Source organism: Penicillium cosmopolitanum, assembly GCF_028827165.1.
Source record: "Penicillium cosmopolitanum strain IBT 29677 chromosome Unknown utg000004l:1.0-4361866.0:1.0-4365735.0, whole genome shotgun sequence".
Taxonomy (NCBI): Eukaryota; Fungi; Ascomycota; class Eurotiomycetes; order Eurotiales; family Aspergillaceae; genus Penicillium; species Penicillium cosmopolitanum.
In genome coordinates, this window is record NW_026622674.1 from 1,454,977 (window position 1) to 1,468,334 (window position 13,358).

At 49.8% G+C, this 13,358-nt stretch overlaps 5 protein-coding genes across 5 annotated transcripts; 4 read left to right on the forward strand and 1 right to left on the reverse strand.

Annotated features, from left to right (window-relative positions):
* Nucleotides 1–1,965: 1,965 nt before the first annotated feature.
* N7509_001972 (urate oxidase) lies at nucleotides 1,966–3,013 on the forward strand (the record flags this gene model as incomplete). The annotated part of the gene is made up of 3 exons (XM_056626609.1): nucleotides 1,966–2,102; nucleotides 2,231–2,877; nucleotides 2,940–3,013. 3 exons carry the CDS (start codon nucleotides 1,966–1,968, stop codon nucleotides 3,011–3,013), a joined length of 858 nt encoding a protein of 285 aa, XP_056492404.1.
* Nucleotides 3,014–3,421: 408 nt separating this feature from the next.
* N7509_001973 (mitochondrial 54S ribosomal protein uL13m) lies at nucleotides 3,422–4,094 on the reverse strand (the record flags this gene model as incomplete). Its single annotated transcript, XM_056626610.1, has 3 exons — nucleotides 3,422–3,537; nucleotides 3,624–3,984; nucleotides 4,074–4,094. 3 exons carry the CDS (start codon nucleotides 4,092–4,094, stop codon nucleotides 3,422–3,424), a joined length of 498 nt encoding a protein of 165 aa, XP_056492405.1.
* Nucleotides 4,095–4,420: 326 nt separating this feature from the next.
* N7509_001974 (40S ribosomal protein uS9) lies at nucleotides 4,421–5,336 on the forward strand (the record flags this gene model as incomplete). Its single annotated transcript, XM_056626611.1, has 4 exons — nucleotides 4,421–4,466; nucleotides 4,533–4,555; nucleotides 4,817–4,888; nucleotides 5,046–5,336. 4 exons carry the CDS (start codon nucleotides 4,421–4,423, stop codon nucleotides 5,334–5,336), a joined length of 432 nt encoding a protein of 143 aa, XP_056492406.1.
* Nucleotides 5,337–6,629: 1,293 nt separating this feature from the next.
* On the forward strand, nucleotides 6,630–11,263 carry N7509_001975 (DNA-directed DNA polymerase alpha catalytic subunit POL1; the record flags this gene model as incomplete). Its single annotated transcript, XM_056626612.1, has 5 exons — nucleotides 6,630–7,016; nucleotides 7,097–8,812; nucleotides 8,864–9,421; nucleotides 9,482–10,222; nucleotides 10,283–11,263. 5 exons carry the CDS (start codon nucleotides 6,630–6,632, stop codon nucleotides 11,261–11,263), a joined length of 4,383 nt encoding a protein of 1,460 aa, XP_056492407.1.
* An 822-nt stretch (nucleotides 11,264–12,085) lies between these two features.
* On the forward strand, nucleotides 12,086–13,309 carry N7509_001976 (PP2C family serine/threonine-protein phosphatase; the record flags this gene model as incomplete). The annotated part of the gene is made up of 1 exon (XM_056626613.1): nucleotides 12,086–13,309. One exon carries the CDS (start codon nucleotides 12,086–12,088, stop codon nucleotides 13,307–13,309), a length of 1,224 nt encoding a protein of 407 aa, XP_056492408.1.
* Nucleotides 13,310–13,358: the final 49 nt, after the last annotated feature.

Sequence of the window (13,358 nt, forward strand, 5' to 3'; positions counted from 1 at the left end):
TGTCACATGTATACCTATATTGATTCCCAATGGGGATACCTATATCTCTTTGATATGCTCAATGTAGATGTGATATAGACCTACCGAGTACAGAAATGTAATAACAAACACCAATTGGCCATCTGCCATTTGGCTGCTTCGTACTACTATGCAGCCACGGTACCTGAGCCAGGTATACGACCTTCGACATCCAATTCGGAGATTTGCTCGGTGATGAGGGTAAATGCATCCATACTTTCCAAATCCGCCGGGTTAGTACAAGGGGACATACCCTTCCAGACTTCGAGTGCTGTAAGTAATCCCCGTTCGACTCGGGGGCCCGACTTTTCTCTTTTTTCCTTTTTTGCTCTCACTGCCCCATTTCTCGGATTTTGGTATATATTTTATATAGGACTCTAGTCGAATTTCTGTTTTGTAATTATTTATAGAGAAAAGAAACCCCCCTACACACCTCAGGGGCTAGAATATGGCGATTTCCTTTTTGGGAACGGACTGTCGCTTTGTTGATATACCCATAGAACTTGCGATGTTGGGGACTTATCGTCCTTGGTAACTTGAAGCATTGTAGCATGAGCCAATTCACCCGTGCTACAGACAGTTAACTACTATTTGAATTGGTTGGCAAGTTAAGTCCATGCCCACGCAGTGTGCTTTCCTTGTGACAGCCACTGGGATGGGAATAGCGCGGTCGATCCGATGCATCAGGATTTAAGCTCGCCTATCGTTTACAAGGACCACCTCCGATTCGTGGGTTGCAAACTAAACTAGAAGTGGCTTTTCTTGGATTCATTAGCTGGTGGGTCTTCTATTATGGATATGACCCTTCATATTTAACCAAGCAGCCAGACTTAGTCAATTAGATGCTCTAAATTTGTTCAGATAATTCACCTTGCGTGGTCCTCTGGAAGCATCGTATTCATGATTAGCGCTGATGTTAGAACTTAGAAGGTCTTATGGGGTATGGAGATGTCGTCCTGTAAGACGATTTTCATAGAAGATCCTCCGCTCTCCTTGAGACCTCTCTCCATGCTAAGTATGTAGCTAGTACGGGACTACTAGTACTACTAGTACTACTAGTAGTTGTAGTTGTAGTAGTAGAATGTTGTAGTGGTGGTGCAGCTGCAAACCTGGAAGGCACGGAGTTATCGTTCACAAAGTCGCGACTGCCAGGAAAGAGAAAAGAGCAGTGTTTTTTTGGCTGAAATGAGATCGCACAGCACCGCCTACATTGACTCTCATTCTTTCCTCTCCTCTCTCCCAAAATGCAAATGCATGCGAAATCCCGAGCAGAAATCCCGAGCAGAAATCCCTCAGAAAGTGACAACCGCAGGTGGCCGCGAGGACAGGTGCAGGTGGAGGTCGCCGACGGAAGTGGAGGCCTTCAAATCCCTGGGTTCCCACAGGTCCAAAAAAAAGACGAGTAAGGGAGCAGCAGAGTGGACTCGGGATTCGCATTTTCGCATTTTCGGATACGGATTTCGGATAATCGCAAGCTACTCCCCGCTAAGGGAGTAACGCGAAAGCGACACGTCGGTTGGCCTCCGAGAGTCTGGGGTAGAGGGTGAGCACGGAGTAACAGGATGGACCTGCTCACCCCCGGGATCTGCCCAGGTGGTCAGCAAATCCCAGGTGGCACAGGCGCCAGTTTGAACCGTTTGCAGGGGGTCCGATAAGCATAAGCTCTCCAATGGTCCAAGATTGTCTCTCGAGGTGTGGGGGGCGCGGCCGTCGTGCGGGCATCGGAGCCCGCCGATGCCTTCACTCGCCCGCGCGCATCAGACCATGTGCTGGCCAAATAAATACTTTACGTTGCCGCGACCGCTGTCTTGACTCCAGATCAGCTCGTTGAGTCTCCGCTTCAATTCCATCTTCTCTACCTCACGTCCAGTTCCGGCACCCTTCGATTTCTCGTCGATCTTATCTCCATCTCCATCTCCACCTCCAACTCCTCCCCCAAATTTCACAATGAGTGCTCTCGCCGCCGCCCGCTATGGCAAGGACAATGTCCGCGTGTACAAGGTCCACCGCGATGAGAAAACTGGCGTCCAGACTGTTGTTGAGATGACCGTCTGCGTTCTGCTCGAGGGTGATATTGAGACCTCGTAAGTTCTTCACTCATTCATTCATTCCCATAGTTGGAGGCTTGAGACGAAGATCCCTTATCTGCGTGCGGGGACGCGCTTCTCTCAAAAACGCAGCTCGACACAGAGCTAACAAAAGCGGTTTACAGCTACACTAAGGCCGACAACAGTGTTGTCGTCGCTACCGACTCCATCAAGAACACTATCTACATCACCGCCAAGCAACAGCCCGTTACTCCCCCGGAGCTGTTCGGCTCCATCCTCGGCACGCACTTCGTCGAGAAGTACAGTCACATCCACGCCGCTCACGTCAACATTGTTACCCACCGCTGGGTGCGCATGGACGTTGATGGCAAGCCTCACCCTCACTCTTTCGTCAAGGAGGGTGGTGAGACCCGCAATGTCCAGGTTGATGTCCACGAGGGCAGGGGCATCGACATTCAGTCTTCCATCAAGAACCTGACCGTGCTCAAGAGCACTGGCTCGCAGTTCCATGGCTTCCTCCGTGACGAGTTCACCACCCTCAAGGAGACCTGGGACCGTATTCTCAGCACTGACGTTGCCGCCGACTGGCAGTGGCGCCGCTTCAGCAACCTCTCTCAGGTCAAGGCCAACGCCCGCAGGTTCAACCCCGCCTACGAGGTTGCCCGCAACACCACTCTCAAGACCTTTGCCGAGGACAACAGCGCCAGTGTGCAGGCTACTATGTATAAGATGGGAGAGATCATCCTCGCCGCTGAGCCTCTGCTCGACACTGTCGACTACGCTCTGCCCAACAACCACTACTTCGAGATCGGTAAGTCCTATATAACCTTTCCGACTGTATACTGCTTGAAACCTAGACTAACTCATTTACAGATCTCAGCTGGCACAAGGGCACCAAGAACACTGGCAAGGACGCCGAGGTTTACGCCCCCCCAGTCCAACCCTAACGGTCTCATCAAGTGCACCGTCGGCCGTGCCAACCAGAAGGCCCGCCTGTAAATGCCACCGTATCGGTCAAAACCGACGTCGGATTTCTTTGTTAGCATGGAGTTTCCCTGTACATAGTATGTCTCTATATACCAACCACTGGGAGTGGATCGACACGGCCCAATGTCATTTCGGAACACATTTCTTTTTTATTTCCATTCGGTCTGCTATATAAGTACATTCCAAGAAGAGACCTTTGTAGTTGAAAAACCATAAAAAAACATAGAAGAGAAATGTCACTCCCAAGAACAAAAAATGGACTCCGGACCCATGCGCTTGCGGTTTTGGATCATAACAAAGAAATAGAATACAGACAGCCCCCGGGCGAGGGCGTAATAATTGAATAATGCGAGACAGAAGGAAAAGAATTATGCGGATGTCTTGGCCTCCTTGAAGGCTTCTTGCACCTTGGGGTTACTCAGAACCGATTCGTTTCCAAACTTGACGATGTTCTCCTTGTAGGGATGGGAGAGGCCTTCGAAAGCTATATCATATATGTCAGTAATGCCACCAATTGCGCGGAGCGAGTCTTGACCATCCGCGCTCAGAGTTCTCCTCCGGAAAACTTACTCTTGAGCCGAGCCAGCCGGGGCTCCTGAAGGCGGTTCTTGGGTAGCATGCCCTTCACAGCGCGGCGCAATACCTCTCCACCACCCCATTTGGCAAACATTTGGTCCATTGTCATACTCTTCAAGCTACCGGGGCGAGTTGTGTGGGTATAGTACAGCTTCTGGAAGCGTTTCTTTCCGGTTGTTCGCAGATCATGGCAGCCCGCAACCACGACGTAGTCACCGCAGTCCGTCGAGGGATCGTAGATGGGCTTGTTCTTGCCCATCAGCACGAGGGCGATTGAGGAAGCCAGACGGCCGAGAGAGCGTGAGTCGGAGCCAGCATCGACATAATGCCACGCTCGAGAATAAGCAAGACGGGTCTGAGAAAGATATATGTTAGTCTTACGGGCTATTCTGCGGGAATTGCGGGGAGATATATGGGTATCCAGCAATTTCAGCCAGTACACACCTTGCCGACGGTTTGCGACATCTTGTCAAATGTAAAGGAGGGAGGGGGAATGGAGTGATAGCAGGCCAAACACGCGATCCTTTGCGGCCCAGCAGAGTTCAGAGTTCCCCGAACTTTCTGCCCCCGAGCTCCGACGCATCAGTCAGCAACGATCATGTGATCCAAGCCCTAGCGTCAAATGACACTAACCAAATCCGGGTTAGCCCAGCTCTAAGCGAAACCCGCACTTTCAAGGGCAATTCAGGCGAATCGCCGTAGTGTGGGAATTCGCGGTCGACTTCTTTTCCATCTCCCACGACAACACACTCCCTCCCTATCGACAACCGACCAGGGCCATTTTACCCACCATGGCTTCCGTCCCGAGTGTGCAATGCTTCGGCAAGAAGAAGACGGGTGAGTTTCGCGAAATACGACCTGTTCATGGAGAAGATTGAAGTGCTGATGTTCGATTTTCAATAGCCACCGCTGTCGCCCACTGCAAGGTATGAAGACGATGCCACACAAACCCACCCACCCCCCGATTTATACTCTCCCCCTGCGCCAAATGGAACAATGTGAAGGAAAGCCAAAGAAGTGACTGGGAAATGGTGTCGACAACGAAATGTGACTGGTTATCGAAGGAATCCGAAATTTGAGATGTTGTGGGATAGCAGTGATGGAAGGACACATTGGTCACATTTGGCGCATGGGGGTTTTCACTACATCATGAATGAACAGCACGCTGAGACTTTTTCGATTTACAGCAAGGCAAGGGCCTCATCAAGGTTAACGGCCAGCCCATCTCTCTGGTCCAGCCCGAGATCCTCCGCTTCAAGGTACGCTCCACACAACCGCACACCAACTTTTGCCGCCAGCCACGCCAATGGGGCAACACAACAACCACAAGAGGAGGAATCACGATTATATTGGAATACTGGCTGGCGGCAATGTTATGCGACGAACCGATTTTCTGACAGACTCTCTTCAATTCAGGTCTACGAGCCCCTCCTGATCGTCGGCCAGGACAAGTTCGCCGGTATTGACATCCGCGTCCGTGTCACCGGTGGTGGTCACACCTCCCAGGTCTACGCCATCCGTCAGGCCATCGCCAAGTCCATCGTCGCTTATTACCAGAAGTACGTCGATGAGCACTCCAAGAACCAGCTCAAGCAGGCTTTCGCCCAGTACGACCGCACCCTGCTGGTCGCCGACAACCGCCGCGCGGAGCCCAAGAAGTTCGGTGGTCGCGGTGCCCGCGCCCGTTACCAGAAGTCCTACCGTTAAATTCCCCTCGCTACCAGTGTATATCCTTACGCGGGCGAAAAAAGAGAGGAGAATTTATCAAAAAAACGGAAAGGAGGGTGGAACGTTCATGTCTTTTCATATCTCATCTTACGACTTGTTCTGTTTCCATTTGTCTTCTTGGTGGATTGGGTTTCTAGGGAGGATTACGGTTGTGCCATGAGGAGCTTTTGTTTGATTTGAAAGAAAAAGCTTGGCTGTCTCGTGGAAGTAGGATCGACATTCAGTTCGGAAAGCGGTCCTTGATCCCGGTACCGGTTTTACTGACTGGGTGTGGAGAGGATGGAGATCCTATGTTCTTTTTTTTACTGGCGCTGTTTCTCACGGCTGGAAAACATACCTAGCATAGGCCAGGAAAATCTGCTCAAATAACACCGGGTTTTTATCTTGTTCAATTTTTGGTTCCATCCCAGGATGTCTAAACGTTATCTTTGCTGCTCTGCCGACTGGCCGTCCCAGACTGCAGATGTATCAGATGTATCAAGCACTGGCAACACCTGACTACAAGGCTTGACTTTGCGTACGCCGGTAAAGACACCAGCACTCGTAGCAGGTCAACATAGTACTAAGAGTACTTCTCTCTTGCTACCTGCTAGGTACTAGTAACTAACGGATCTTAGAGCCTCCGGGTCAAAGAATGAACCCCTCTAACGATCAGCAATCCCAAATGTTAACATGTACAGCCTTCAATAAACGGTTCTATACTATACCTCGAATAATTGGCCTTGTAACTCGGCAATCCAAACTCAACCATGTTCTATCTAAACATCTACTTATCATTCATACCTGGGCAATGAGTACCCAGCTCCTGTTCTATTGACTTAGTAATACTCTAGTGTCTCTGTCTGGCACCTAGGTGAGGTTAAATCTTGCCACTGCAGGCTCGACTTTAACATAGGACTGTATTAAACCCATCTTTTCAATTTCAGACTGCCCGTTTTCCCCGCCGTGTAAATCACCATTGATTCCCTGGTGAGATGAGTTTGCCAAGCCAATTGCACTTATATTTGTATTGTAAGGATTATGTTCTACCTCACTAAAATGAATAACTAATTGGTGTGAATATATGACTTCCCAAGTCAAGGCCTAACTAGGACTGGTGGTTAAGGCACCAAGGCCGCAATTCATTACTAAACCACTCAACGCGCCGCGCTGCGCGTCGCGCTCCGTCGAAAGCGCGATCGAAGATCTCCCTTGTATTTCCTCACCCCCGCAACCATTGTTGCTTCCCAGACCCATTCTGTTTATGGGCATTCGTCCAAAACACCAATAGCCATGCCTTCTGCTCGTGAGAGATTGGCTGAGCTGAAGGCCCTCCGTGCCTCCGGCAAAAAACGCATCGACACCTACGAAGTCGAGGAACAAGGCGACATTTACGAAGAAGTCGACGATGACGGCTACAAGAAGATCATTCGCGACCGTCTTGACGAGGACGACTTCGTTGTCGACGACAATGGAGCCGGATACGCAGACGATGGGCGAGAAGTTTGGAACGAACACACCGCAGAATACGACAGTGACGATAGCGACGAATTACCCGCACAAAGCAAAGCTGCCAAGCGAAAGCGTGAGGAGGAGAAACAACGGAAGGAAAAGATTAATAATGGAATCTCGAAATACTTCAACAGCGGAACTTCTGCGGCAAGCGCACCAAAGCCCAAGGTGAGTTCATTTCTGCTCCGCTCCACTCCCTGTACCCTCCCTCGCAGGTGTCCCGTCTAACAAAGACCGACTACGACTAGCCCGTTGCCACCGCCGAAGATGATGCCTTCATGGCAGACTTGCTCGGAGAAGTCGATACAAACGTCGTTCGCAAACACGTTCCTACGCGAAATCTCATCAAGTCCGATGCCCGACGCAAAGTTCGTGTGCTCTCCCCGCCTTTGTCCGAGAAGCGACGCAGCGAAAAGGTTCGCCCGAAAGACGAAAATGATATGCCAAGTTCACCAGTCAAGTTGGAACAACCCAATCTCGACTCGGATGGCCCGCTTCCCATGGTCGACGATGACGATGTGGACATGAACGACCCCCTACCCTCATCTCCCATCAGCAAGGCCGTGGAGCGTAAGACGATTGTTCCAATCATCAAGAACGAGGTATCTGATGATGAAGATATTGATATGATGGATGTGGCACAAGCGACTGTCAGCGCAGGCACAAAGACAGCCAACATCAATATGACCGGCAGTCGGCCTCCGCCGAAGCTCAAGAAAGAGATTCTCCCGACCCCTGCAAGCTCATCACCAGCCAAGGCCGCCCCGGAAGTCATGGATCCTTCTTGGAATGATGTGAGAGACAAGCTTAATGTCCTTAGCAGCCCGGCCCCGGAGATGCGGTCCTTTGGAAAGCTGCGTGCTCAGGATGTTGTGGAAGAAGATGGAAGTCTGCGAATGTTCTGGCTCGACTACACAGAAGTCAACGGTAGCCTCTGTTTGTTCGGAAAGGTGAAGAACAAGCAGAACGGATCTTATGTCAGTGCCTTCGTGAAGGTCGACAACATCCTGCGCAAGCTTTACTTCCTGCCACGCCAGCACCGTCACAAGCAAGGACGGGAAACCGAGGAGGAAGTTGGCATGGAAGACGTCTATCAGGAGGTCGATGAGATGATGACGCGTGTGCGTGTTGGTATGCACAAGATCAAACCTTGCACCCGAAAGTATGCATTTGAGATGCGAGGCGTTCCTAAGGAGAGCGAATATCTCAAGCTACTATACCCATACGACAAACCCGCTCTACCAATGGATGTAAAGGGCGAGACTTTCTCCCACGTCTTTGGCACAAACACTTCCCTTTTCGAGCAGTTTGTCCTATGGAAAAATATTATGGGTCCTTGCTGGCTCAAAATCGACGAAGCCGACTTCTCCGCTGTCAACAACGCTTCCTGGTGCAAATTCGAGTGCCAGGCATCCAAGCCGGCTCTAGTCAGCCCAGTTCCAGATTCCGAGAACCTAGATACGCCACCCCTGACTTTGATGAGTCTTTCCTTCCGTACCCAACTCAACGTGAAGGAAAACAAGCAGGAGATCCTCTTGGCCAGTGCTCGAGTCTACGAAAATGTCTCTCTAACGGATACAACACCTCCTGAAAAGCTTCCTTGCAAGACATTTACCGTTATGCGCCCAGCTGGAAATTCTTACCCAATGCACTTCGAGGCCGAAACGAAAAAGCAACGAGGCACTTTCATGCTTGAGAAGAGCGAGCAGTTCTTGCTCAGCAAATTCTTAGCGTTGTTTGAGAAGATGGACCCAGATGTGATAATGGGCCATCAATTGCAAGATGTCGATCTCAGCATTCTTCTCAATCGTATGAAGGAGAAGAAGACTCCAGGTTGGCACCGCATCGGTCGACTCCGCCGTGGCGACTGGCCAAAGAACTTCAACAGGGGAGGCAGCTTCTTTGCTGAGCGACAACTTATCGCAGGTAGACTGCTGTGTGATACTGGCAACGACATGGGCAAGGTAAGAACTGTCCCATTATATTGATAAACAGATTACTAATCCAGCGAATAGTCTCTTATGATGAAATGTCAATCGTGGAGCTTGTCAGAGATGTGCCAGCTCTATCTAGGTGAAGGTAATGTTCGCCAAGAGGTCGATGTTGAGGCAGCTTTGAAATCATGGGCATCAACGAAAGAAGGTCTCATGAACTTTGTCAACCACGCCGATACAGATACTTACTTCGTTGCTGCCTTGGTATTGCGCTTGCAGATGCTTCCTCTCACCAAGGTATTGACAAACATCGCCGGTAACTCATGGGCACGTACTTTGAGCGGTACTCGCGCCGAACGTAACGAGTACATTCTGCTTCATGAATTCCATCGCAACAAGTACATTTGCCCCGACAAGTACTCAGCACGCCTGCAAAAAGCCGAAGAGAAAATGCAAGATGGCGACGATGAAGAGGCCGGCGACAAGAAGAAGAAGGACAAGTATAAGGGAGGTCTCGTTTTCGAACCCGAAAAGGGATTGTATGATCGATTCATCCTGGTTATGGATTTCAACAGTCTGTACCCTAGTATCATTCAGGAGTTCAACATCTGCTTTACAACGGTCGACCGAACATCTTCGGTAAGTACTCAATCTCTGAGAGCCCTTGAGTCCACGAAACATTAGCTAACTTCAATACAGGCTGAAAATGAGAATGAGGAGAAGGTACCTGAAGTTCCCTCTTCAGACCAAGACCAAGGAGTGCTGCCACGTCTGATTTCAACCTTGGTTGGCCGTCGACGCGAGGTGAAGAAGCTGATGAAGGACAAGCGTGCGACACCCGAGCAATTGGCTCTGTGGGATACGAAGCAACTTGCCTTCAAGCTTACTGCCAACTCAATGTACGGATGTTTGGGATACACCCAAAGTCGTTTCTACGCTCGCCCTCTGGCGATGCTCACTACCTTCAAGGGCCGTGAGATTCTTCGCAGCACCAAAGACCTGGCTGAGAGTAAGCAGCTGCGTGTCATTTATGGTGACACAGATTCCGTCATGATCAACACCAACATGGACACTATCAGCGACGCGCTGAAGGTCGGAGAAGAATTCAAGAAATCAGTCAACGAACGTTATCGACTGCTGGAGATCGATATTGATAATGTTTTCCGCCGCCTGTTGCTGCATGCGAAGAAGAAGTACGCCGCTGTCAATCTCACAGAGGTAGATGGCAAGTACATCGAAAAGCTCGAGGTCAAGGGTCTGGATATGAAGAGACGTGAATACTGTGCTCTTTCGAAGGAGGTCTCTTCCCGACTTCTCAATGAGATTTTGTCTGGTGAGGATCAGGAAGTTGTCCTCAACAAGGTTCACGATTATCTGCGCGAGCTGGCTGAAAAGATGAAGGAGTTCGCGGTTCCTGTTCAGAAATACGTTATTTATACGGTAGGTGGAGCACAGAAGACATCTGGTGACATCTAAGTGCTAACTATTCCGATTTTACAGAAACTTTCTAAACGACCCCAAGAATATCCCAACAAGGAGAGTATGCCGCCAGCACAGGTTGCCCTCCGAGACATTGCTCGGGGTAAGAACATTCGACCAAACGACGTTATCTCCTACATTGTCACCAGCGGCGACGCCGAGACAGCGGCTTTACCCCCAGCCAAGCGATCTTACAGCCCTCAAGATGTTCTGAGGCCAAACTCGGAACTCAAGCCTGATATCGAATTCTATCTTCTGAAGCAAATCTTCCCTCCCATTGAGCGTTTGTGTGCACCCATTCCCGGTACCGATGCTGTGCGCCTCGCCGAATGCCTTGGACTTGATACCCGCAAGTACCAGATCAATACCTCGAGTGGCAACAAGCAACAAGATGCCGAGATCTTCCCCTTAGAGTCCCAGATTCCCGATTCCGTCCGGTTTGCCGATGCAGCACGCTTCACTCTCAAGTGCCGACACTGCAAACAAGACTCCACCTTCGAAGGATTGGTTGACTCCCCCCAAATGTGTACCGCCAATGGAATCATCTGTCCCAACGAGGGATGCCAGAAACCATTCTCCGTCCTCAGTATTGTCGCACAATTGGAGAGCCAGCTTCGTGAACAAACAGCAGCATACTATGAGGGATGGCTGGTTTGCGACGACTCCGCCTGTGGCAACCGCACACGACAGATCAGTGTATACGGACACCGATGCCTCGGTCCTCGAGGTCGCGCCGAGGGCTGTCTGGGCCGTATGTCCTATGAGTATAACGAGAAGCAAATCTACAACCAGCTCCTGTACTTCTCTGGTCTCTGGGATGTGGAGAAGGCGAAGACTGCGGCCAGCAAGGAGACTGGGGAAAAGAAGGATAGCCTCGCTGCTCTCGCCGAGTTCAACCGGACGCGGTTTGGCACGATCAAGGCTGTTGCTGATGGTTATTTGAAGAAGTGCGGTCGGCAGTGGGTTGAAATGGATAGCCTTTTCCGCTTCATGTTACAATAAATGCCCTGGTGGCGTATGACTTTTTGGGGGGAATTTGTACATAGGTTTTTCTCTTGGATGGCTGGGGTTATGAGGTATCAATTTGCCTAATGCTATCTTCATTTGTTTTAGGATTTTATGAGCTTCTTTCTTTACCAATACTTTGTAGTTTTTACCATTCGAGACGTAATACCTCTTAGAATAGAAAGACCCATCTATTGTTGGTAGCACTATGTTACTAGTGTGTTGAAGGAGGTTTACTTTTTGACTCCTAGTTGCAACGAATTCGGTATATCTCCGGGTCAATGTTATATAATTAGTAGTAACTACCAGTTAGTAACCGCAGAGAGACTTGGAAACCTAGGTAGTAGTTATATGGAACTTGAAGATGTCTTTCATGGCGACAGTTTGTACTACATAAAATAACCAGCCAGGGATTAGGCTAATCTAGGCAAAGGTTAGCGGAGTTCGGACCCCTGTAAAAAAAAGGTAATGACAGACATCTGATCTGGTCCCACTGATCGATCCTATCTCCAGGCCTTGCAGCATTCATGCAAACTTATATTTGCTTTTTTTTTTCTTTTTTTTTCTCTAAACCTTCCAAGTCAACAAATCAGCCACGTCCGAACTCCTTTTGGATTTAACATCCGGCCTGTTTGTATGATGACTAAGCATATATAACGCAAGGGAGATGCTCTTCCGAGGTTCAGCTCGAGCTGCAACTGTCCTTACCGAAGGTCAGATTGGGAGATATTCCATGTTCCTGTCATATTTAGCTCAGACTCACTGAAACTCTTTCATCCTGGGTTCCTATCCGCATCTTCTTCGTTGCTTTGAGCAGCAATGTTTCAATTCTCTCGCGTGATTCGAGCGCGTTTAAGTCGCGGAATCCCACGAGCACATGCGAGTCATCCCTATTCAACAAAAGTACCATCTTCCAATTTCAGAAGAAATATCGCTCTTTTTGGGTTTATCAGTTCTCCGGGCCTTTGGTGGTTGACAACAACGCGGGATGATGTTCCACGCTTTGAAGGTTCCCCAACAACTCAATTGAACCTTCCACCAGGTCCATCTAAAGATGAAGTCACCCAAATTGTCTCGGAGGGGGCATATTCTCACAGAGTCGATAATGTTTCCGGTGTCGATCGATACTATGGTACGCAATTGGCTTCCAACAGCCCCTGTGAGGATAAATTTCTCCATGGTAAACTCCCATCCCCTCGGAACGATGGCAGTCAATGGATGACATGGGCCGTATTCGATGGACATGCCGGGTCACAGACAGCCGATCTATTGGAGAAGCAGCTGGTGCCTTTCTTGGCGCACAGTCTTGGTCAAATGAAGTCTCTCCCAAGCAACGACTCCGTGGCCGAAGAATCGATCCATAATGCTATCACGAAGGGGTTCATGGATCTCGACAAAGCAATCATTGACGACGCTGCTGAATTGACACGAAGCAAAATCCCACTGCACGAAAAGGTGAAGCTGCTGGCTCCTGCCTATGCCGGCTCCTGCGCGCTCTTGTCTCTCTATGATCCTGTCTCAAGCAAATTACACGTGGCCTGCACCGGTGATTCCAGGGCAGTTCTAGGACAAAAGGGTCCAGATGGAAAGTGGGAGGCAATTCCGTTGTCCATCGATCAAACAGGCTATAACATGGGGGAGGTTGAAAGGTTGCAAAAAGAGCATCCGGGGGAAGAGGAAATGGTCAAGAACGGCCGTGTACTTGGATTGGCGGTCTCCCGGGCATTCGGCGATAGCCGGTGGAAATGGTCCCTGGAATTTCAGAAAGAAATGAAACAAAACTTCAACGGGCCCTCGCCCTTGACGCCTAGATACGACGTGCGAACACCGCCGTATCTGACCGCAGAACCGGTCATTACATCGACGAAGATCGACCCGACCAGGCCTTCGTTCCTTATTATGGCTTCGGATGGCTTGTGGGATATGCTTTCGAATCAACAAGCGGTCGACCTGGTGGGAAAGTGGCTCGAGCCATCAGAGAAAGGAATGGAATTGGAACCGACCTACGAACCATTCGACTTTGGGCAATTTTGGAAGGAATGAATTGGAAGTTCATGGAGGAGAGAACAACTGTGCAAGATGAGAATGCTGC